Below are 25,867 nucleotides of genomic sequence, written 5' to 3'. Positions count from 1 at the left end.
CAATGGGGAAAGGATTCCCTGTTTAATAAATGATGTTGGGAAAACTGGCTAGCCATGTGCAGAAAGCAGAAACTGGACCCCTTCCTGACACCGTACACTAAAATTAACTCCGGATAGATTAAAGACTTAAACATAAGACCTAACACCATAAAACTCTAGAAGAAAACCTAGGCAAAACCATTCAGGACACAGGCATAGGCAAGGACTTCATGACTAAAACACCAAAAGCAATGGCAATAAAAGCCAACATAGACAAATGGGATCTAATTAAAATTAAGAACTTCTGTATAGCAAACGAAACCATCATTAGAGTGAATTGGCAACCAACAGAATGGGAAAAAAAATTTGCAATCTATCCATCTGACAAAGGGCTAATATCCAGAATCTACAAAGAACTAAAACAGATTTACAAGAAAAAAAAAAAAACAAGCCCATTCAAAAGTAGGTGAAGCATATGAACAGACACTTTTCAAAAGGAGACATATATGAGGCCAACAAACATATGAAAAAATGCTCATCATCACTGGTCATTAGAAAAATGCAAATCAAAACCACATTAGGGAAAATATTTTGGTCTCAAATATTTTGACAACTTTTGTTCAGATTCACATATTTAGTCTATAATGAAAGCTTACTAAAATAATCATAAAAAATTGTAGTTGAAAACTCTTCTTTTGTTTCTGAATACTAGAGTTTTAATAAGTATATCTATTATTTTATAATTGCTATACGCTGTCTAAATATACACAACAAAAACACAAGACCTTGATTCATACACAGACACATACACATACATAGTAGAACTTACTACATTTTAGTGTTTTTGAACCAAAGATCATGCTTCCATATATCTCTCATAGTACCAGGTATACTGGTAAGCTAATCAGATAATATTATAAATTGAATGCTGAATAACATATAGCTGCTATGTATATATATATTTTATATAAATATATGTATATAAATATTTATATATTTATATACACATACACTTGTGTGCATTACATTAAGACATCTTGCTTCATGGCTTTTACTCATATTTTAACATCAGAATTATTTTGGGTAGTTCTAGAGCTATGGATCCTGATCAGTTGACACTTGCAGTATTCTGTTCTTTCAATAAAGAATTATTTTCTCCTAATTCTTTTTCAAAAGTTTTAAAATATTTTTATAAATGAACACTATATTGTTCACTAAGTAGCAAGTAGCAGTAAAATAACATAATACAGATTCATTTTGTTATTTTTGGAATGATGTATGAATGTATCTAGATAGTTTCCAATACCGTATTGAACTTGACAGGTTTTTCTAAAATTTGTTTCCTTAAAATGCAATCGTTAAACATTAAAATTACATATACAATATATAAAAATTAAGTACAAAAATTATGGTGAATATGTTTCTCCAAAGACTTTTATTGGAGGATAATGAGTTCTTTCCTAAATACATTGAAAATATATTTTTTTATTTTTGTATTTTTAGTAGAGACAGGGTTTTGCCGTTTTGCCCAGGCTGATATCAAACTCCTGACCTCAAGTGATAAGCCTGTCTCGGCCTCCCAAAGTCCTGGGATTACAAGCATGAGTCACCGTGCCTGGCTCCTAAATATTTTTTAAATGGTGTAGATACATATAGAGCCTAGCAATTTAAGATATGAAACTAGGGGTGGAGCACTTGAAAGAGTTTGGATGTTAATAACAATTAATCAGAAATAAATCATTAACTTTGTGGGTAATCAACTAAGCTTTCCATAAGTCATCAGCTTTTTCAAAAGATTACATTTCTTCCATTGGTTGGCTACTTTACGTGTCTTAAATCAACATGCAAGAGATTAGGTTAATGGTTCTATTTATTTTGCGCAGTAATTCTGTATACTCACCTATGATTGATAACTAAGTATAAATACGTATCTCAATTTATGCTGTGACAGATTTGCTCTTCCATTTTCTCACCTGTGTCTGAGGTGAACAGTGAATGTATTTACATTTTATTTAGTGGTGAACCTCCATTCTTTCTGGCTTCACAGCGAAACAAGTTTATGCGATTGATCAAATATTTTGATCCCTGAAGCTAACCATAATCGTCAAAATGTTTTGTGGAGATTATGTGAGTACAATGGTTATTTCTGTAAAGCTTTTAAGTCTTTTGAGAATTCATTAGTAAAATTTCATTTGTGTTTCTTGACTTTTTAAAAGAAAATATTGTTTTAATTTGTTTTTCATAAATTTTTAATTAGTGGGTCTTCAATATAACTATTGTACAGAGTTAATATTATTAACTCCTAAATCCATGCTAATTTTGAAACAATGTATTATCCCACAGAGGCCAGTCAGTTGTCCCTACTTTCATAAGTAATTTGATTCAGAATTCTAACTGAAGTTATCATAAGATTCTTTAACCTCAATATTGATTTCAATCTATAAAAAATTAAAAAATAATTTGACTACTAATTTTATTTTAAATCCATGCTTTCTTTAGAAGATAGCTTATTTTTTAATAATTTTATGTTGAACTAAAGCAATGTATAACAAGATTTAGTTTTTTATTTTTTGTTTGGTCCTTGTCTGAATCATTTCAGTGTAACTGCTCTGATAGTTCACTATTATTATTATTTTTTTTTTTTTTGAGATGGAGTTTCTCTCTTGTTACCCAGGCTGGAGTGCAATGGCGGGATCTCGGCTCACCACAACCTCCCCCTCCTGGGTTCAAACGATTCTCCTGCCTCAGCCACCCGAGTAGCTGGGATTACAGGCACATGCCACCATGCCCAGCTAAGTTTCTGTATTTTTAGTAGAGACGGGATTTCACCATGTTGACCAGGATGGTCTCGATCTCTTGACATCGTGATCCATCCGCCTTGGTCTCCCAAAGTGCTGGGATTACAGGCGTGAGCCACCCTTGCCCGGCCCTAGTTCGCTAACTTTTAAAGAGCCAACATAAACATCAAGTTATCTGAATATATATTATATGTAAAGGTCTCCATTTCACACAGTCTTGAAAATTTTATGCAAGAGTGTATCTATTCCTTATGGTCTTGGAAATTATACGCAAGTACATGTGTGTTAATGACGATTCTTTAAAAATCTGTATTATAAAAGAAAAGCTTTCTGGGAACTTTTATGCAAAAACAATCATAACATAATTATTTGGTTAAACTTTGGCAAACAAACGATATTGTTTCCTCATACAAAGTCATCATTGCAAGAAAATTCTACTTATGTATTTTGTTTCTTCACATAAATACTGAAATAGGAATTATAATGTGGCTATATTTCCATCACTGTTAGTTTAACAATCTTAATTTCATCTTAAGATTTCAAGTTCCCATTTTGCAGCTGAAAGTTACCATTGTTGTTGTATTACTTGTGAGGTAGTTACACTTCACTATAAAGAAATAAAAGTTACCAAGTAATTAGGCCAGCATGGTAAATGGTTAAATATGAAAATGCCTTTTGTTTTCTCTTTCTGTTCATTTGAGTATAATTACTTGGAAATAATTACTATTATATTCAGTGCTTTGTGTGGTCTAATGTTACTATTTATATGTCAGTTTTCCAAAAAAAAAACATTTATAAAAGCAAGATTTCATTAAGAGACAATTGCAAGCCTGAGTTTTGATATATTAGTCAGCCATAAATCATATTGTAGGAAGATATTATTATATTATAATAGTTCTCTTAGTATGGAGGAAATTGAACTATACAGGTACGTGCCCGAGCCAGTATTTAAACCCAGGTATCTCTATGTCCATAGAACTCAAATTCTTTTTATTAATATATAATGTCTCTTTAGAGTACCTCTTCCTCTTTAGAATAGAATTTTCTTGTAAAAATTATTCGCTGATTTTGTCCTGTTTTGTCATCAACTGATCCCCGTTTTTCATACAGTTGCATTTTATTTACTATAGATTCATTTCTTAGAAGCTATCCTTCCTTTTGGCTTCTCATAGGATTAGTTAACTTTAATCCTGTTTGCTTTTCTATTCTTTTGACACCTTTTCCTATTTCTATCATATTCATTGACTGACAGAAAATGTTAATCATAGCAGTATAAAAAGCAAGATACATATTGATATATTTCTTATGTAAAATAGCATTATATATTACACAAACATACAGAAATTTTATAGTAATTGCCTGAATGTCTATATACATAATCCATACCTTGTTTAATCTTCACAGCAAGTTGTCTTATAAAAATACCATTTAACATGCAAAGGTCTGAAGTACTTTTGGAGGTACTATTCTACTCAGATGTTTTATATATGTTATTTTTGTGTTTGCCACCTTCAAGGACAGTGTTAACATCCCCTTTTTCCAGATGAAAATACTGAGGTTCAAAGAAATTAAATACTTTTTCCAGAAGTAAAAAACTAAGGAGGTAAGGGATACATAGGATCCTTTGTAACTCCAAAATCATTTCTACCACAACAAGATAAAAATGCCTAGATATGATTACTCTTCGTGATCCTAATTAAAGGAGAAAATCTTAGCAGCACTATCTTTACAAAGATGTTTTGACTCATGCATTTTCCCCATAATAGCTCGGGAGCACCAAAGTCAGACAACAGCAAGTTATACAATGTCTACCATGGACAATGAGACATATGGCATTTTAGCCTAACCAGAATAAAATAAACACATTGGTTTCCAGCAGTAGATTACACGTAGTGAAGGAAAGGCACTCCATAAATCGGAAAAGAGTTCAGGCCATATTGCATGAGAGTGGTTGCAGACTGGGAACACATCTCATGGGAGGAGAGGTGGTTGATAAGGTGAGATTATTTTCAAACCTGACTTTTCCTATAGAAAGTAATTCCCAAGACAAAAACTTCCATCCAAGAAATCTGGCTTTGATTGTTTATCTGCAATATGACTTACTGAGCAAATATTATTAAAAGGTTATTCATACTTTAGATCGCTTTTCACTATCATAAGACTACATTGTCTGAACTTTACACACTTTGATTCAACAAAAGTTATGAATCGTGCTGGTTATGGCCTCAACTTTTACTGAAGCTTCTGTGGAACTAATAAGAATTGGATTGGAGCATGTTCTTCACATGTACCCAAAAACCTAAAATGCAATAAAAAAAAAAGAATTGGATTGGAAAAATTAAATGTAATAACTTTTTCCTTGAAGAGGTATGCATACATCTTGTTAATTTTTAAAAAATATTATTATAACAATGATAAATTGCTCTTAATCTAGGGGCTGGGCAAATATGACTGTAGAATAGTGACTAAACACACACTTAAAGCTAGCCTTTCTGCATAGGATCCACGTGACTGAGCACAGGTTGCTGAATATTTCTGCATCTTAATGTTTCTGCCTGTTAAGTGAGTGTGATAACAGCAGCTATCTTTATTTTATTACACTTTAGGTTTTGGGGTACATGTGAAGAACATGCAAGATTGTTGCATAGGTACACACATGGCAGTGTGATTTGCTGCCTTCCTCCCCCTCACCTATATCTGGCATTTCTCCCCATGCCATCCCCCCACCAAATCCCCACCCACCACTGTCCCTCCCCTATTTCCCTCCAACATACCCCAGTGTGTAGTGCTCCCATCCCTGTGTCTATGTGTTCCCATTTGGAAGCCATCATTCTCAACAAACTGACACAGGAGCAAAAAATCAAACACCACATGTTCTCACTCATAGGTGGGTGTTGAACAGCAGCTATCTTATAAGAGTATCTTGAGAATTGTTTGGCAGGTAAAGCACAAAGAAGAGTATCTAGAGCATAGAAGTATCCCAAAAAGATGAGCTGTTATTCACAGTTTTATTTAGTACCAGTGCCAAAACTTGAATCCAACTCTCTAATTCAAAAGCCCTGGCCTTCAGCAGTCCAATGCGCTGCTTCTAGAGCAGAGGTTAAGTGTGTATTCATTCCTAATACAAGTGTTTGTGTGTGTGTGTGTGTGTGTGTGTGTGTGTGTGTACAACACATATATAAGCATATATGTATACATGTATATATACACCAGTCCCAAATTTTATGAAGAAATTTGAGAAACATCAAAAGTTTCACACATGGAAATATATTTTCTCTTAAACTCAGCATAATGTTTATTTGTAAGTAGATTCTATCATGCAAAAAAAATTCATAAACCCACTTACTTCAATTTCTGCTAACTTCTCTTCTTTGTTATGGCAAAACTCCTCAAACATGTATTACACCCATTACATACATTTCTTCTCCTTCAATTACCTCTGTATCCACTCATTGAGTTTCTTTCTCAAATGCCCTGCCTGAACTGCTCTTATTAAGGTAAACAGTGACCTTGATTTGGTTAAATCCTGTGCCCAATTCTCTCCTGTAATCTTGCTAGATATATATGGGTGTTATTAGAAACAATCGCCTTTGAGAGAAATATTCCAGGGCTAAATTCTGAAACTATTCTCCTTCCTATTTATAGCCTCTTCTTTGTTCATAGCATCCAGGATAATGGTTTTAATTTCATTCTACATACAGATTCTTTTCTGAATTTATTTCTCAACCCAGAAACTATGCCTAAATTCCACATTCCTATAACCAAGTGTCTACTCAGGAAGTAAAAACTCATCCTCTTATTAGTACAGAAAAAGAAAAGTAAAAAAGAAAATTAAGCATTGGCTTGTTGGGATTCAGGGGTTCAGAGGAGCCCTCAGCTTCCCTGAGAGGATGTTTGTCCAGATTCTTGGTCTATCACTCTCCCAAGAATGAGAGAGCAGACCACAGCACCGTGCACTCGTGAAATAGATACCAGATCCCAAAAGTGTGGCAGAAAAGTGATTTATTTAGGTGGAGATTGAAAAATCAGAAGGAGAGAGAAAGAAACAGCTAGCTGTCACACCGAATGAGAGAAAGAAAAGCCGCTCTGACCCTGAGTGAGGTTTCCCAGAGGGAGAAAAGCAGAGAAGGAAAACTCCCCTCACAGTGAGTGAGAGAACCTGGAAAAATGGAATCCAGGAGAGGAAGGGCAGCTTCCACACTGAGTGAAAGGGGACCCCAGAGGGGGCATCCAGGAGGGGAAAGGGAGCTCCCACGACGTGGGCGGGGGTTCCAGAGAGCTGGAAATCCGGGTACGTGAGGGAGCAGGGGAATTTGTCCTGAGAGAAACTCCCACCTCCCCATGTTCCTCTGGCCAATGAAAGGAGATCCTTTAAACTTCCACTGGGGTGATTGACTCTTATTTTCTTCCCGAGCCTGCAAAATTTAAGCATAAAGCATTAAGTCACCTGGATGGAGAGAGACGGGAGGCGGGCAGGGCACTGGGAAGATCTTGTCCTTAAAACTACAGCCCCTTGTGGACCCAGAAAGGGAACACACCCCGTCAGGCTCACGTTCTCTCATACCTTACATCACCATCCTCTGCCAGCTTCCACAGTGGCTTCCTACCTGGTGTCCTGATCCCACTTTTAGGTACTGGGCAGACAGTAATAAATTCAATTGTCATAAACCCTGCCCTCTTGAAACGAGTTTCGTTGATGTACGGGACTCAGTCAGTCTGAAATTAGACAAAGTAATAAAATAGGAGGTAAAAGTCATCAAAGAGGAGATTTTGAGAAAGTCATCTAGGTTTTCAAGTTCTTAATGTGTCGTAATACCCAGAGCAATAAAAAGACAATAAATAGAATCACTTGCATTTTTCCAAGTGAGAAGTTAGAACACCTCTCTAGATATGTTGGTTTCTCTTGAATGCTAGTTTTTGAGATCATTATAAAATCATCTGTATTTTGACATTATACCTATACCATTAACATTAATACGTTGTGCCCATTTAAATAACTATTGCTTTGAATCTAAGGCACTTTTTGAATTTAAAGAAAAGATGGTTAACTACATGTTCATTTTTTTTTTATTTTTCCTAATTAATTGACTCATTTAACAAACAGTGAAAGAAAAACGTTATCAGACTATCACAAATTACAAGCGTTAAGAACTTACTTCTTTCCTTAACCCTTAAGGAAAAGCCGTCAGAAATTATGTTTGAGCAATATGAGTCATAGTTACTTTAATGAGTCATGCATTCCTGCAATTAGGTGGGGCAGAAAAAGCAGAAAGAAAGGAGGCATTTAGAGGTCATTACTTACCAACTTTTTATTATTTGGTACAGCCTCACACACGAACATCTGATCCTTACCTCCCGCAGAGTTATTCTATCAGGAGAAATTATTTGTAATCAGAAGTAGCTCAGCCTGGTTCACCAAAAAGGAAGAGATTACTATATATAACAAACTCTTCAAGATCTCACTCCCTTCTACATAAGATGATATGTTTTATATACTCCTACATATATGTTGTAATCCCTTTATTTATATATATATTTATGTGTGTGTGTGTGTGTGTGCGTGTGTGTGTATGTATCCCTATTTATGTAATTTTATGCAATCCCTATATATATGTATATATGTAATTATGTATATACGTACACACACACACACACACACACACACACACACTTTTTTTTTTTTTTTTTTTTTTTTTTTGAGACGGAGTCTCACTCTGTCACCAGGCTAGAGTGCAGAGGTGCAATTTTGGCTCACTGCAATCTCCACCTCTTGGTTCAAGCGATTCTCCTGCCTCAGCCTCCTGAGTAGCTAGGATTACAGGCACCCACCAACACACCCAGACTGGCTAGTTTTTGTACTTTTAGTAGAGACAGGTTTCATCATGTTGGCCAGAATGGTCTCGATCTCCTGACCTCATGATCCATCTGCCTCTGGCTCCCAAAGTGCTGGGATTACAGGTGTGAGCCACCGCACCCGGCCTACAATACATTTTTAAAGAGATTTCAGAGTTTATGCTGTCGATGTCCCAGTATCAGCTTCTTCTAAATAGTCTCCAGCTATTCGTAAGACATTACTCATAGCTTGTGGACATGCATTCGTCCTCGAAAGCAGAGTAAAACTTGATTCCTGGGGCCTATTTTCTTTGCCAGCATCACAGTCTTAAAACACACAGTTATGAATATATTATTCCTCAATTACACTTTTATTTATGTCCTGTAGACATTCTGAGTAATTATGCTAGAAGGAACCGAAAAAGAAAAAAGACTATTACAAGTATCATGTACAAAACATAATAGTAATTTCTACATGAGATAGTGTGTTTTATATACTCCTATTCTAGATACAGTGGGAATCCGCTATACTCACAGCAATTTTGGATTGGCTTTTCAGCTTTATTTGTTGGCAATTTGTAATAATAAAGCAACAGAATGTCTTCATGTATTTTATCATTCTATCTCTTAATTGAAACATTTCTGCTATTTTATTTTTAAATAAGCCAGAATGAAGAGCATTGTAGTATTACTTTTTCAGTTACGTAAAAAGAAAGCACTTTAACCCCAGCAGACATAACATTCTTAGTACTATGAACTAGTAATGATTTGAAAATATGTAAATCATATTGTATTTTATGGGTAGGTTATTCTTTTGTTGTTGCCATTAGTACAGTAGTTAACTTCTTTAATTATTGTTCAACCCTTTGGAGATATTGAATATATATACATATTCTTCTAGGCATGCATTTAGTAGCCAATCTCAAAATATCACTGCTTTAAAAAGTAAGAAAACGGTCAAACGTGCCAAAAGAGAGAGGCGTCAGTACCTGGAGACACACGCACCTTCTATGTACCTTTCCTCACCTGTGTGCTGACTGCCGTGTGTTGATCAAGAGTGTGACTCATATATAGAAAAGTAAACAGTCACAGTCAATATAGTAGTCCCTTCACAGCAGGAAAGAGTTAGATTCATGAACCCTTAGTGAAAGGTAATTACTGGTTTTAAAATAAGACTTTTTCATATAACAATAGTTACAACTGAACCTAACACAAATTAATGACCAGAAGAAACTCATCCCTTCTTGTTCTTAATGTTTTTCATTCCTGATAATATAAATACTAGAGTGGCTGTAGGTGGCTATGCTTGGTTTTCCTTCAAGATATTCAATGACTTTTAATTTCAAGACTTAGTGGACTTGGTCTTTTTTTTTTTAATATATGATCCATATGTGAGTAATCTGAATGCTGCAGAGACAGAAATGGGTTTTAGAAAATGTTATTTTAGTTATTTGGCAGATGGAAATCAGCATTAAATAATCCCTCTTCTAAGAATCACAGAGTTACTTATAACCTGTATGCCAATAATAACAGAAACGAGTGGGTCAGTCCCTTTCAAATATTAGCCTTCACTTCTCTCTCGTACAACATGCAAGAGTCCAGCTTTACAGTTTACGTTCATTTTCTTTTATGTTCCTTCTTGATTCTTTTTGTATATTGAGACAGTTTTCAAATAAAACTTCATGTAATCTAGAATTAGTCGCTGAAATTTTTAAGATAGGTGTACTAAACTCAGAAAACTGGTCAAATGCTGTATTGCAATTAAAGGCGTCTGATTAACTTTTCTTACATTTGGTCATGTTTTTAATCTAGATTTTTTTTTAATCTCTGATTTAGAGAGACATGTAGACAGGATACATTTTACAAAAATACTTAGCTATATTGGCAATGTAGCTTATTCTTCTCTCATCTGATTTTGAATGACAAGAACGCTCTTTCCTTAGAGTGGGATATAAAACATATTCGTTATGAAATCGTACTCCCCTGTAAGGCCTTCTGTCACCTCACTATGACAATGTGTGAGGCAGGACATTTCCATATGGTGAAGATGGTGGTCAGCCTTCTTTCTGTTCACAAATGTGTTTCCTTCTTAAGCCTCTCATACAGGTTCTTTCACCCTTAGCTCTAAGTACTCTCTGCTTCTCTCTCTTGTATAGGGTGCTCTTCAAAGTGAAGTTAAAAACAACTGGGATCTGTTTCCTGCTACAACTCATTATTATTCTCATGTTTGAACCTCTGTCTTAATTATTCAGTTGTAATTCCTGTGAATTCTTTTATCAAACTACATGATTTGAAGCTAAATTCAAACCAATATGGTAATTTCTGATTTAAAAGTTTCCCATATTTGGTTTTATGAGACTAGATGTGCACCTAAAAATACTATGTGTAAACTTTTTGTTTTGGAAAAAATTTTGATGTACAAAAAAAAGTTGTAAAAATAATTTGCAATTTGAATTACCCTTCCCCCAGCTTTCTCTAATGTTTACATTTTATTCTAATGATACTGAAGTTATCAAAACAGTTTATTAACATAAGCACAGTGCAATTAATTAAGCCACAGATATAATTTGTATTATACCAATTTTTCTGCTAATCTTTTGGTTTCCTGCTTGATGTGATTTGGATCTGTGTCCCCACCAAATCTCATGTAGAATTGTAATCCCCAGTGTTGGCGGTGGCGCCTGGTGGGAGGTGATTGGATAGTGGAGACTGTTTCTCACGAGCACTGTTTCCTTGTGCCGTTCTCGTGAGAGTGAGTTCTTGCAAGATCTGCTTGTTTAAAAGTGTGTAGCACCTCTCACCTCTCCCTCTCATTTTCCTGCTCTGGTTGTGTGATTTTCCTGCTCCAGCTGCCCCTTTGCTTTCTTCGATGATTGTAAGTTTCCTGAGGCCTCCCCAGAAGCTGAGCCCATGCCAGCATTATACTTCCTGTTCCTTTGGAACCGTGGGTCAGTAAGACCTCTCTTCTGTATAAATTACCCAGCCTCAGATTTTTCCTTATAGCAATGTGAGAATGAACTAATACACTGCTCCTAGGAGCTGATGGCCACTGGGAACAGTTTTAAGCTTAGTCTCATTTTTGACATTTCTTTCTTTTCTATTTTCTCTCTTTTTGGGGGGTGGGGGCAGTGGGGAGCTTTTCGTTACTTACAGCTACAAGATGCATTAATCTAATCTCGCATTTTTTCCTATTCCAGCCGTAGAATCAACCACTTCTCTAAAAACTCTGATTCCTTTCATTGAAAACTGATATTTAAAACCAAGATCTGGATACAATTATAGTTATACTCATTGCTACTAGGGTATCACTGTTTAGTTATACTCATTGCTACTAGGGTATCACTGTTTACATGCCCTCTTGAGAGTATAGAAAAAAAAATGTGTATATACTAACACATTTATCTGCACACATCTATGTTTAGTTTTGTACATGTATATATATATGTTTGTATGTGTACATGTCTCCATATGCCTTCTTAATTGCCTATTTCTGTTTATACATCTACCATCTATCTTCATATTAATACCTCCAATCAAATCAACAGCACCCTTCTAACCCTCACCACTATTTGTTACTTATTTTTCAGACAGTAAAAACTAACACTACCAATATCTGAAATACATTTGCTTCTTTGTTTATCCCTACCATACATATAGTTTCAAACTTACTAAGCCATTGCCCTGTGAGAAACAACTTTCACAAGATGAGTATGTTGTTTGGATTATTTTTATTTTTAGCTTTACAGTATTCCATCAAAACACTATTTTCCAAAATTACTTAGGGCACATCCCCTCTCTCTACTGACCTTATTGTGTTTATGAGATTTATTTGTAATATAAATTCATAAATTTGCTACAATCTGCATTTTCTGTTGGGTCTCCCATATATCATTGTTGATTTTGTTAAACCTACATTTAATAAAATGTGTTTTCTGTGATATACAATTTTGTGATTTAAGTCATGTATCCAATGCCATATTTCCTTAGAGAAGACTTTCATCATCCAAAAATTCCTCCACACTACCCGCCTGTAATCAGCTACAGTCCTTAAACTCCAGGCTCTGGCAAATACTGCACTGTTTGCCACTGCTATAGTTTCACCTTCTCCAGAATGTCACATGAATAGAATCATAAACTATTAAACCTTTTCGAGATGGCTGCCTCCACTTAGTAGAATGCATTTAACCCTTATTCATATTGTATTAATCAATGGTTCTGCCTTTTTATTGCAGAACTTTTTATTGCAGAACTTTTTATTGCTCTCTGTTGTATGGAGGTACCACAATTTGTTTATCCATTCACAGTTTGAATGGACAAACTGTAGGTTGTTTCCAGGTTTTAATGATTATAAACAAAGCTGCCATAAACATTCAACTTAAAGATTTTGAGAGAAGATATGCTTCCATTTCTTTTGGGTAAACACTTAGGAACAAGATTGCTAGGTCATATGGTAACAGTATGTTTATGTTTAGCTTTAGAAGAAACTGTCAAACTATTTTCCCAAAGTGGCAATGCAATTTTGCATTCTCACCACAATATATTACAGTACAATATCATTGTAGTTTTAGTTTGCCTTTCTTTATGGGTAATGATATTGATAATATCTTCATCTGCTCATCTACTAAACCTTCAGTGTGGATGTGTTTCTTTAAAATGCTTATCTATTTTCGTATCATTTTCTTTAATTGTTTATTTTTTATTGTCCTATACGTATTCTGGACGTATGAATATGTAAAGTTACATGAAAATGTAACTTACAAACCTTTTCTTTCATTCTGTGGACTGTCTTTTCAGTCTTTTAACAATGCTTTTCACCAAGCAAAAGTTTTCAGTTTTGACAAAATCCAATTTATATTTTCATTATGGATCCTATTTTTGTTGTCTAAAAATTTTTTGACTACCCTAAGTGATGTAGTTTTCCTATATTTTTCTTCTAGAAGTTTTATAGACTTACATTTCTACTTAGGTCTATGACAAATTTTGAGTCAATTTTTGTGTTAGATAGCAGGTATATGTCAAGCTTAGTTTTTTTTATATGAATCTCCAGCTTTATAGTACCATTTCTCGTGGAAACTATTTTTCTCTACTGAACTGTTTTTACAACTTTGTCAAAAGTTACTTGTGTGTATTTATGTGAGTCTAGTTTTTTTAATTCTGTTTAATGAAGCTAGTCCTCTAGATTGTTTTGCTTTTACAACTTTGTCAAAAGTAACTTCTGTGTATTTATGGGAGTAGATGTTTTTTATTCTGTTTAATTAAGCTAGTCTTCTAGATCATTACTTAATAGCAGAGTTTTATTATTACTGTGACTTTATAATAATTCTTAAATCATTTAGCATTACTTCTACAATTTTGGAGTTTCTTTTCAAATTTGTTTCAGCTATTCTAGGTACTTTGCACTTCCACAAAAATTTTGGAACAAAATTGTCAAAAGAGACAAAAAATTCTGCTAGAATATCGATTGGGATTTTGTTTAAATTGTAGGCCAATTTAAGGAGAATTGACATCCTAACAATATTAAATTTTCTAGCCCTAAAAATAATACATATCTTTATTTATATAAGTCTTCTTTAGTAACTGTCAGAGGTATTCCATTTCTTCTGTTCCAATACATATACTCTTTCTTTTGATTGTCTTACTGCATTGCCCAAGATTTTTCATTATGGTATTGAAGTGATGAAAAATAACATTCTTGCTTTCCATATATATATATACATAAATTATTGCATTTTATGTTCTGTGGTACATGTAAAGAATATGCAGGATTGTTGCATAGATACATATGTGGCAATGTGGTTTGCTGCCTCTATCCCCATCACCTATATCTCGCCTTTCTCCCAATGTTATCCCTCCCCAATTCCCTACCCTTCACTGTCCCTCCCCTAGTTCCCCCTCAGCAGACCTCAGTGTGTGATGCTCCCCTCCCTGTGTCCATGTGTTCTCATTGTTCAACACCCATCTATGAGTGAGAACATGCAGTGCTTGATGCTCCATTCCTGTGTCAGTTTGCAGAGAATGATGCTTTCCAGGTTCATCCATGTCCCTACAAAGACAGGAACTCATCATATTTTATGGCTCCATAGTATTCCATGGTGTATATGTGCCAAATTTTCTCATCCAGTCTATCATTGATGAGCATTTAGGTTGGTTCCAAGTCTTTGCTATTGTAAACAGTGCTGCAATGAACATTCGTGTATATGTGTCCTTATAGTAGAACGATTTATAACCCTTTGTATATATACCCAGTAACGAGATTGCTGGGTCAAATGGAATTTCTATTTCTAGGTCCTTGAGGAATCACCACACTGTCTTCTATAATGGTTGAACTAATTTACACTCCCACCAACAGTGTAAAATTATCCTATTTCTCCACATCCTCTTCAGCATCTATTGTCTCCACATTTTTTAATGATCGCCATTCTAACTGGCGTGAGATGGTATCTCAATGTAGTTTTGATTTGCATTTCTCTAATGACTGGTGATGATGAGTATTTTTTCATATGTTTGTTGGCCTCATATATGTATTCTTTTGAAAAGTGTCTGTTCATATTCTTTGACCACTTTTGAATGCCTTTGTTTTTTTCTTGTAAATCTGTTTTAGTACTTTGTAGATTTTGGATATAAATCCTTTGTCAGATGGGTAGATCACAAAAATTTTATCTCATTCTGTTGGTTGCTGGTTCACTCTAATGATTGTTTCTTTTACTGTGCAGAAGCTCTGGAGTTTAATTAGATCCTATTTATCTATTTTGGCTTTTGTTGCCAATGCTGTTGTTGTTTTAGTCATGAAGTCCTTGCTTATGCCTATGTCCTGAATGGTTTTGCCTAGGTTTTCTTCTAGAGTTTTTATGGTGTTAGGTCTTATGTTTAAGTCTTTAATCCATCTGGAGTTAATTTTAGTGTAAGGTGTCAGGAAGTGGTACAGTTTCTGCTTTCTGCACATGGCTAGCCAGTTTTCCCAACATCATTTATTAAACAGGGAATCCTTTCCCCATTGCTTGTTTTTGTGATGTTTGTCAAAGATCAGATGGTTGTAGATGTGTGGCATTGCCTCCAAGGGCTCTGTTCTGTTCCATTGGTCCATAGCTCTGTTTTGGTACCGGTACCATGCTGTTTTGATTACTGTAGCCTTGTAGTATAGTTTGAAGTCAGGTAGTGTGATGCTCCTCTAGCTCTTTCAATTTTGATGATAGTGTGTCAGCCGCAGTCTAGAGCAGACTGGGGCAGTGGAAAGGGAGGTGAAACATTCAATATTTCACCTTTAAGTAAATTTTAGATGTAGAGTTTTTGTAGATGTCTTTTATCAAATTACGAACTTACTTTGTCTTTTAAGTTTGCTGAGTTTTCAACATGAATAGATGCTATACTGTCTAATGCTTTTTCTGCACAGTGTTTTGATGACCATATAAGTTTTATTGCTTAAATTGTTAATATGGGGAACTAAATTGATTGATTTTTTAATGTTGGGCCAGTCTTGCATTATTGAGATGAACACAACTAAGTTTTAATACATTCTCCTTTTTATGTATTACTACACTGAGTTTTCTTAAACTATGTTGGGCATATTTAGATTTATGTTCATAAGGCATTATGATTCTACAATATTCTTTTGTTGTAATGTTGATTTGGGTTTGGTATCAGTATAATCTAGTTTCATAAAATGAGTCAGAAAGTGTTCTCTTCTATTTTCTAGAAGAAATTTGGTAGAATTCGTATTATTTCTTCCTTAAATGGTTAGCAGAAACCTCCAGTAAAACCATGGAGGCTGGAGTTTGTCTTGCTGAAAAGTTTCTAAATATGAATTCAATTTCCTGGCAGTGAGCAGAGATCTTACCACTGTACTCTGTCTGGGGAGAAAAAAAGGCAAGAAAAGAAAAGCCAGATTACCAAAAAAAATGTAAATGTGACTTTTTTATTTCATTTAGAAATGAATACCTTATGATTTATATAAACATGTGAGAAGCATAAGAAGAGCACTTGGTGGTCTATTTTCTTTTTTACAGCTATTAAAATATTTAATAATAATTTGTAGACAATGAGATCATAAATGATTTTTCATAACTTTTTATGTCAGAGGGTTTTTTATTTGCCAAATTCAATACATTAAGTACATATTAATTTTTGAATGACTAAAAAATACTGCCATCTGTATTTCTCCTTCATATGGAAGTTTAGTCTAGCAATCAAGAACCTTTTAAATCAGACAAATTTGGATTTCCATTTCGGCTCCACACTTTACTAGTCATAAGACCTAACAAAAGTAATTAATCCATCTGCCAGTGCAGTGGCTCAAGCCTGTAATTCCAGCATTTGGGAGGCCAGGATGAGTGGATCATTTGTGATTAGGAGTTTGAGACCAGCCTGACCAACATGGTGAATTCCCGTTTCTAATAAAAATTCAGAAAAATTAGCTGGGTGTGGGGCACATTCCTGTAGTCCCAGTGACTTCAGAGAATGAGTCAGGAGAATTACTTTAACTTGGGAGGCAAAGGCTTCAGTGAGCTGAGATTGTGCCACTGCACTCCAGCCTGGGTAACAGAAGGAGACTCGATCTCAAAAACAAAAATGTTGGGGGTCTAGGAGAGGAATTGAAGGGAGCTGGGGGATTGGGGAGAAATAACATTGGGAGAAATATCTAATGTAGATGACAAGGAGATGGATGCAGCAAACCACCATGGCATGATGGTATGTGTGTACCTATGTAACAATCCTGCATGATCCGCACACGTACCCCAGAACATAAAGTATAATAAAAAAAAAAAAGAGAGAGAGAGAGAAAGAAAAAGAAAAAAATTTAGTCTCTCTACATCCGTTTCTTCAACTTTAGCAGTAGGACCAATCCCATTTGTTTGTATATTTGATTGCTTAATGCCTGAGAGTTAAATATGCTGTCTTAGTTCATTTTGTGCTGCTATTACACAATATTTAAAACTATATAATTTATAAAGAACAAAAATTTATTTTCTTACAGTTCTGGAGGGTGGAAAGTCCAAGATCAAGGTGCTCTCACTTTGGTCCAGTTTCTGCTTCCACAGTGGTGCCTTAAACTTGTGTCCTCTCTAAAGGAAAAATGCTGTGTTCTCAAGTAACAGAAGGCGGAGGAACTCCTTTCATCAAGCCCTTTTATAAAAGTACATAACCTCATTCATGAGGGCAGAGCTGTCGTGACCTAATCAGCTCCCAGAGGCTCCACCTTCTGACCCGATCCACTTAGTAATTAGGTTATATTACAGATGTTGGAAATTCAAACCATAGCATAAGGTAATATAAGTTATTTAGCACTACTCTTGATATATATTGAAAATGCAATGTGTTGAATTTTCAATATATATCGATTGATATATATTGAAAATTATATATATTTCTTTTGATATATTTCTATTGATATATATTGAAAATTATATATATTTCTTATATATAAATATATAAGAGAAGAAGTAAAACTACTTCTTTTTTTCCATTCACTACTTTTTACATTTTCTCAGCTTTCATTTGGTTGGAAGTACTCTCGAATATTATGTTTGGAAAGGTTGTACAGGTGGCATTTATCTTTTTGTCTTTCCTTTAAATTATAATTTGCTGGTTTTAAAGCTTTTCAGTTTGAAACCTTTCCTGTTGGATTCTGGAAAGGCTGATTAAATGTCTTCTCACATTTAATTTTGCAGAAAAGAAGGCTGATGCCAGTTTGGTTATTTCTTTTGTAAATAAGTCTAAATATTATATTTGTAAGTAGATCTAAATATTATGTTTCTAATGTTAATCTTGTTTGTTTGTTTGTTTGTTTTTCACTAGTATTCTCCAACATGAGGTAATCACTTTTCCTTTACGGATGTGATTCTTTCAATACTTAAATTTACTTATGTTTTATTTATTAATTTTTTTCTTTCATTGCTATCGTCCAGATGTATAAAAACCTTTTGATGAGAATAGAGGGTGCTTCATGAGGAGTGGACAAATTTGTGGCATAAGAGTTTAGGATTGATGGACACATAGATAGATGGCTTTCAACATAAATGTATTAGTTCCCTGTTGCTACTGTAACAAATTAGCACAAACTTAGTGGCTTGAAATAACACAGATTTCTTCTCTTACAGTTCTAGAGGTCATAAATTTTGAAATCAATTTCACCGAACTAAAGTTAAGGTATCAACAGAGATGATTCCTTCTGGAGACTCCAGGGCAGAAACAGCTTCCTTGCCTTGTCTAGCTTCTAGACGTTACCTACATTCCTTGGGTCATGCTTCCTTCTTTCATCTTCAAATCTGGTAACACAGCATTGTGCTTTTGTTATCATGCTGCCTTCTTCTGCAGTCAAAACTTCCTCCTCCTCCCTTTCATGAAAAGACATTCAGAAGGATATTAATGGCCCACCAGATAATCCAGGATAATCTCAAGAGTCTTAATTAGCCATATTTGCAAATTCCCTTTTTTCATATAAGGCAACATCGGCAGGGTTCAGGGATTGGAGATAGGGTATCTTGAGCCTTGACTAGTAACTAGTCATTTGATACTATCTCTTTTAAGTTCAGCAGTCTTCTATTGAAGTAATTTTCTGTAACATCTTCCTAGAAATTTGTTTTTGAAAATAGTAAAAGCACATTAGTTGAAGATACACTTATATCTTAATTGTGAGAGGCTGTCTGGGTGAAATCAGTTCTCCTCTATCTCTTTTTTAACTGCAGACATCTATCTACCTAATTGTAAACATTTTATGGCAACTAATTAATCATAAATTTGGTCAAGCAGCAAATATCTTGGAAACTGGTTGTGATAGCACACCAGGAATTACAAAAATGATCGTGGATGTCCTTGACTCATGGGCCTGATTTTCATTTAGCACACTTTCCCCTATACAAGTAGAGTGAAGCAATCAATCGTCACAGAATCACAGAATTTTTAATTGTTGATAGAGTTCTGGGTTCTTCAAAAGCAGCCACCGTACAGTGAGACCATGTTTATGCTACATGGTTTTTAGGTACCTGGATTTTATAGCTTACCCTGAGCTTTGCAATTCAACTGTATATGTTTCAAAAAGTTTAGAACTATATTAATATGTATATCTTTGGTTAATAGATGAGATACTTTGAAATATTGTTATACACTGCAAACAATTGATCAGCTATAAGCCCGGCCAAAGTGCTAGGCCTTGAACTTTGAGAAATAGAAATTACTGCACAAACCATGATTCCTAACTACGGGAAGGCGTGAAATTTGGTTGTGTCCCCAAAACAAACAAATTATTTCATTGATAAGATGGTGCCACAAGAAAGGTATATACACACCAAATTAAGTAGTACAAGAAACTAGGGAAAGAATTTAAGTTTTTGGGCCATAATAGATTGGCATAAAATTTGAAAGAAATAATATTACTAAGTCTATTTTAATATCAGACTGTACTAGTACTAATGAACTATCCATCAGTCCATTAAATTTTATATTGATTAGATAACATTCATATTTTCTTTACAAGCATAACACAGCTATAAGCTGAAATAAGCTTTAAGATTTCAATTAGCTTCACAAAATTTCTATTTCAGTGACTGTCTTTCGAAAGAGTTCTTTTCCTGAGGCTAGAAGAACACAGGAAATAAAGATTAACAATCAACTTACTCGTTTGATGCTCTATGTTTTCATATCATTTGACTAATTAGTCTAAGGAACATCCAGCCAGCACATGCATACTGTCCCCTCTTTTTTTAGCAATTTTTTAAAACTTTTATTATAAGTTCGAGGACATAAGTGCAGGATTTGTTACATAGGTAAACTCATGTCATGGAAGTTTGTTATACCTAATAGTTATTTCTCCTGATCATCTTTCTTCCCTGCAAACTCCACCTTCTGAAACTCCCCAGTGTGTACTGTTCCCCTCTAAGTGTTCATGTGTTCTTATTATTTAGCTTCCACTTGTAAGTGAGAACATGTGATATTTGGTTTTCTGTTCCTATGTTAGTTTGCTAAGGATAATGGCCTAAAGCTCCAACCATGTCCCTGCAAAGGACATGATCTGGCTTATTTTTATGGCTGCATAGTATTCCATGGTGTACATATACCACATTTTCTGTTTTTTTCTTTTTCCTTTTTTTGAGGCAGGATCTTATGTTGTAGCCCAGGCTGGAGTGCAGTGGTACAATCTCAGCTCACCACAACCTCCATCTCCAGGACTCAAACAATCCTTCCACCTCAGCCTCCCAAGTAGCGGGGACCACAAGCATATACCACCATGCCCAGCTAATTTTGGGTCAAGATAGGGTTTTGTCATTTTGCCTGCTCAGGCTGATCTGGAAATCTTGGACTCAAGCAATCTATCCACCTCAGATTCCAAAAGTGCTGGGATTACAGGCATGAGTCATCAAGCCCTGCCTCTGTACCACATTTTGTTTATCCAGTCTATCACTGATGGACATTTAGGTTGATTCCATCTTGATGCTGAATAACCCTATCTTGGGCAAAACTCTGATATCTTCACTCCTCAAAAATACCACCAACTAAAATCTACTCCAACTAACCTCTATTGAAAGTTCATGACAATAGATGGGTTTACACAGGGGTTGTGCAAATAACTGGAAATACTTGACATTCTGTTCTTAACACACTTCAGCAACCCAGCCAATGGGAATTTCTTTTTGTGTGTCTTATTCTTTTTCCATCCCTTCCTACAAAACACACACACACACACAACACACCCTTCTTTCTTCTTTCTCTTTGAACTTACATAAAAATAAGAACTCATCCTTTTAGAGTTTTGTTTTTACTTGTAGGGTCCTTTGAAAATGGATTTGTTCGTATTAGTGGAAAAAAAAAAGCCTTAATAGTATATGTTATTTTATTTTACACAAATTACAGCTATAATGGAAAGGGCATAAACCGTGAAGTTAAATTTGAATTTGAACGTTGGCTTCATGACTCACTACCTGTGTGGTTTTAAACAACTTACTCAGCCTCATAACTTTGTCGTGTGTGAAATAAGATTAATATTATCAGTCTCACAAGGCTGCTGAGGTGATTACCAAGGAAATACAGGTGAAAATGCCTACAGCACAGCCTGCTTACATGAATAATGAATTTTAAAACCCATTGGGTAAACAAAAGATGTCACTGTGGTGCATGGATTTTTTTTATACTTTATAAACATGCTCTGAGCTCACATTACATATAAAGCACTGCCCTAGACACTTTTTAAAGCAAGAAAAGAAAGTCTCAAAATACTTGGTAAAATCTGTAAATATTTCACCTAATATAGTTGGAATGTGAACTGGGTCCCAAATTTTGGGTGGGATATGATCTATATAGATAAAACAGATGCAGAAAAAAATAATTTTGCTTTTTGATTCTAAGAAATCACTATTAAACACTCTATTGACAAGCATGAGTAAAATCCAAAGATTGACCTACAGATGTGACCAGCTTGGAGATTTTAGACAAAATCAGCTCTCTTTTCCTGAATCTGTGCCTCTTTGTGTAAATCACATGTGCAGCATTCCTCTGAGCCAATTTTGTTGCATATGAGCCAGTCATGGGCCGATGACCATTTACTTCAAGAAAAACAGAAGTATGGTGTTTATTATAGCATCTTCTATAGCCAGAAGAACAAAACCAAATTAAAAAATGAAAGAATGAGTATCTCCAGATATCTCCCTGCCCCCCAAAAATAACTAGAACTTTCAATAGGATACTAAATCAGAGAGGCAAAAAGGTGCTATTTTATTTTTTCATATTTTCTTTATTATTATAGAAGAAATCCAATTACTATGCTATTTGTTTTAATAATTAAGAAAAACATCTCATCATGGAATAATGGTAGTATTTTTAACTGGTGTCATTCTTTATGTAGAATAACTACCAACCAGAGCTTGGTAAGGCAAATATTTTTCTAGATGTAGGGATGTGTTTGAGCCAAATCCACTCATATTTTTTAATCCACGTCCTTTGTGACCTAACAGTGAAGTTAAGTTTGCTTCACTGAAGCCACTAAGTGATGAAACACTATGAAATTTACTAGCAATTATTTTTCCATTTAATTTTATAAATTTCCCCCAGTTTCACTAATACCCCAGCAAATTTATCACACAGAGACACAAATACACACAATGTGGTGTTAACAGCTTTATTAATCTGTACCTCATTAGTTTTAGCCTTCGCTAATTGTAAACATCAAATCCATCATAAAATAATATGTATTCAGCCAGGAGCATGTGGTCCCCACTGCACAGGAGGCTGAGGTAGGAAGATGACTTCAGCCTGGTTAGTTGAGGATGCAGTCAGCTGTGATTGCACCACTGCGCTCCAGCCTGGGTAACAGAACAAAATCCTGTCTCAGAAATACTAATAAGAAGAGGTATTCAACTATCTCTGAAAGCAATTCTGAAATTATTATTCAAAAGTGATATTTGAACAAATGGAAAAAGTGTATGTTCTCCAAGATAACTCCTTTTAAACATACAACCTTAAGATTAAATACAAAAATCTGTGCTGCATTTGTCTAATCTTTGGCAGGAACATATCACATCACTTCATGGTTTCTTATCACACACTTGGTATTACCAGTTGCATACCCACTTTTTGCAAATAGGGACTGAATCACCCATGTGTAGCTCTGCCATTGTACAGTAAGTCCTCGCTTATGTCATGGATAGGTTCTTGGAATCTGTACCTTTAAGGAAAACAATGTATAATAAGATCAATTTTACCCATAGGCTAATTGATAGAAGCAAGGGTTACGTTCCTACGTCTCTCATCACAAAAACACCACCAAAGTTCAAAATAGACCAAACACTTCCAATATTAAAATTGATATAAATGCGAGCTCTGCATACATTTAAGAAAGATTAGTAAAAACAAGATAACTATTCACCCACTACTTCCAGTTCAGGGTACTCGGTGGCCCTGGAGCCTATGCCAGCAGCACAGGCACAAGGCAGGAACTGACCTTGACCAGGATGCCTGTCCACCACAGGGTTCACTCATAGAGTACTCCTCACTCACTCATGCACTCACTCACTCATGCACTCACTCACACACTCACTCATTCACTCACGCACCCACTCACACACAAACTCGTGTACTCACTCATGCACTCATGCACTCACACACTCACGTACTCAATCACACACGCTCACGAACTCATTCATGCGCTCATGCACTCACGCATTCACGCACTCACTCACATACTCATGCACTCATGCACTCACTCATGCATTCACTCACACACATGTACTCACTCATGCCCTCATGCCCTCACTCATGCACTCACTCATGCACTCACTCAGGCACTCACTCACACACACGTACTCACTCATTCACTCATGCACTCACTCACGCACTCACACAAACATACTCACTCATGCACTCATGCACTCATGCACTCACGCACTCACGTACTCATGCACTCATGCACTCACTCATGCATTCACTCACACTCATGTACTCACTCATGCCCTCATGCACTCATTCACTCATGTACTCATGCACTCATGCACTCATACACTCACGCACTCACGCACTCATGCACTCATGCACCTATGCACTCACGCACTCACTCACGCACTCATTCACTCATTCACTCACTCACAAACGCGTACTCATGCACTCATGCACTCACACACACAGTCACGCACTCACGAGTACTCATGCACTCATGCACTCACTCATATACTCATGCACTCATGCACTCACACACTCACACACTCACGCATTCATTCACTCATTCACTCACAAACGCGTACTCATGCACTCATGTACTCACACTCACTCACACACACGTACTCACTCATGCACTCATGCACTCACGCACTCACGTACTTACTCATGCACTCATGCACTCATTCATACACTCACGTACTCATGCACTCATGCACTCACTCGTGCTCACTCACTCACACGTACTCATGTACTCACGCACTCATTCACTCACTCATTCACTCACACACAAAGTCACGTACTCATGCACTCAGGCACTCACATACTCACTCATGCAGTCACACACACACACTCATGTACTCACTCATGCACTCATTCACTCATTCACTCATGCACTCATGCACTCATGCACTCACACACATACTCCTGCACTCACGCACTCACACACTGACACACTCACATACTCATGCACTCGTGCACTCCCACACTCACGTACTCTCTCATGCACTCAGGCACTCACACATGTACTCACTCATGCACTCATGCACTCACTCATGCACTCACTCATATACTCACTCATGCACTCATGCACTCATGTACTCACTCATGCACTCACACACTCACACTCACTCATGCACTCACACACTCACGTACTCATGCACTCACACACTCACACACTGACACACTCACATACTCATGCACTCATGCACTCCCACACTCACGTACTCTCTCATGCACTCAGGCACTCACACACGTACTCACTCATGCACTCATGCACTCACTCATGCACTCACTCATGTACTCATGCACTCATGCACTCACACACTCACGTACTCACTCATGCACTCACACACTCGCACTCACTCATACACTCACACACTCACGTACTCATGCACTCACTCACACACTCCCTCACATACTCATGCACTCATGCACTAATGCACTCACTCACTCACGTACTCATGCACTCATGCACTCATGCACTCACTCACACACATACTCATGCATTCACGCACTCATGCACTCATGTACTCACTCACACACTCACGTACTCACTCATGCACTCATGCACTCACGCACTTACGTACACACTCATGCACTCATACACTCACTCACTCATTCACTCACTCACAGGGGGACCATGTAGACAAGCGGATGAACCTAATGTGCACATCAGTGGAATATGGGAGAATAAAGGAGTATCTGGAGAAAACTCACGCAGACATAAAGAAAACATGCCAACTCCACACAGTGTCACTGCCTGGGAGTCTTTTTTTTTTTTCCTCATTAATTTATAACAAGATGATGTTAAATAAAATGACATCACTAGAGGACCTGGACCTGCTGTGTGTAAGAATTGAGGACTGTTGTAAAACTCTAAAGTAACAAGGGGAAAAAATGGACTCTTGACCTAATCAGCCTGGGATAGTAACGAACTAAGTTTATATTTACTCATTCAAACGATTAACTATAAGCGTAAGCATTTCCTGTTTCAGCTGAAATGATGATGGTGAATGTTGTGTGATGCTCAGTGCCCAGAAGCTCCAGCCGTGTCCCAGCCATGTGTATTCTATTTCAGGGAGGGAGCTGTTCTAACTCTGCAGGGTCTCACTCACTTTGAT

The 25,867-nt window shown here is 36.1% G+C and overlaps 1 protein-coding gene across 1 annotated transcript in view; it reads left to right on the top strand.

The window, feature by feature from the left end:
• Positions 1–1,927: 1,927 nt before the first annotated feature.
• The window catches only part of ANXA10 (annexin A10), a 92,477-nt gene continuing 68,537 nt past the window's right edge, over positions 1,928–25,867 (top strand). Inside the window, exon 1 of the mRNA XM_003938715.4 lies at positions 1,928–2,106. Coding sequence (XP_003938764.1) covers positions 2,089–2,106 — 18 coding nt within the window. The 5' untranslated portion in view covers positions 1,928–2,088. The remainder of the gene's footprint in view (positions 2,107–25,867) is intronic.

Source organism: Saimiri boliviensis, chromosome 3 (assembly GCF_048565385.1).
Source record: "Saimiri boliviensis isolate mSaiBol1 chromosome 3, mSaiBol1.pri, whole genome shotgun sequence".
Taxonomy (NCBI): Eukaryota; Metazoa; Chordata; class Mammalia; order Primates; family Cebidae; genus Saimiri; species Saimiri boliviensis.
This window is presented reverse-complemented; position numbering and strand designations above follow the sequence as displayed.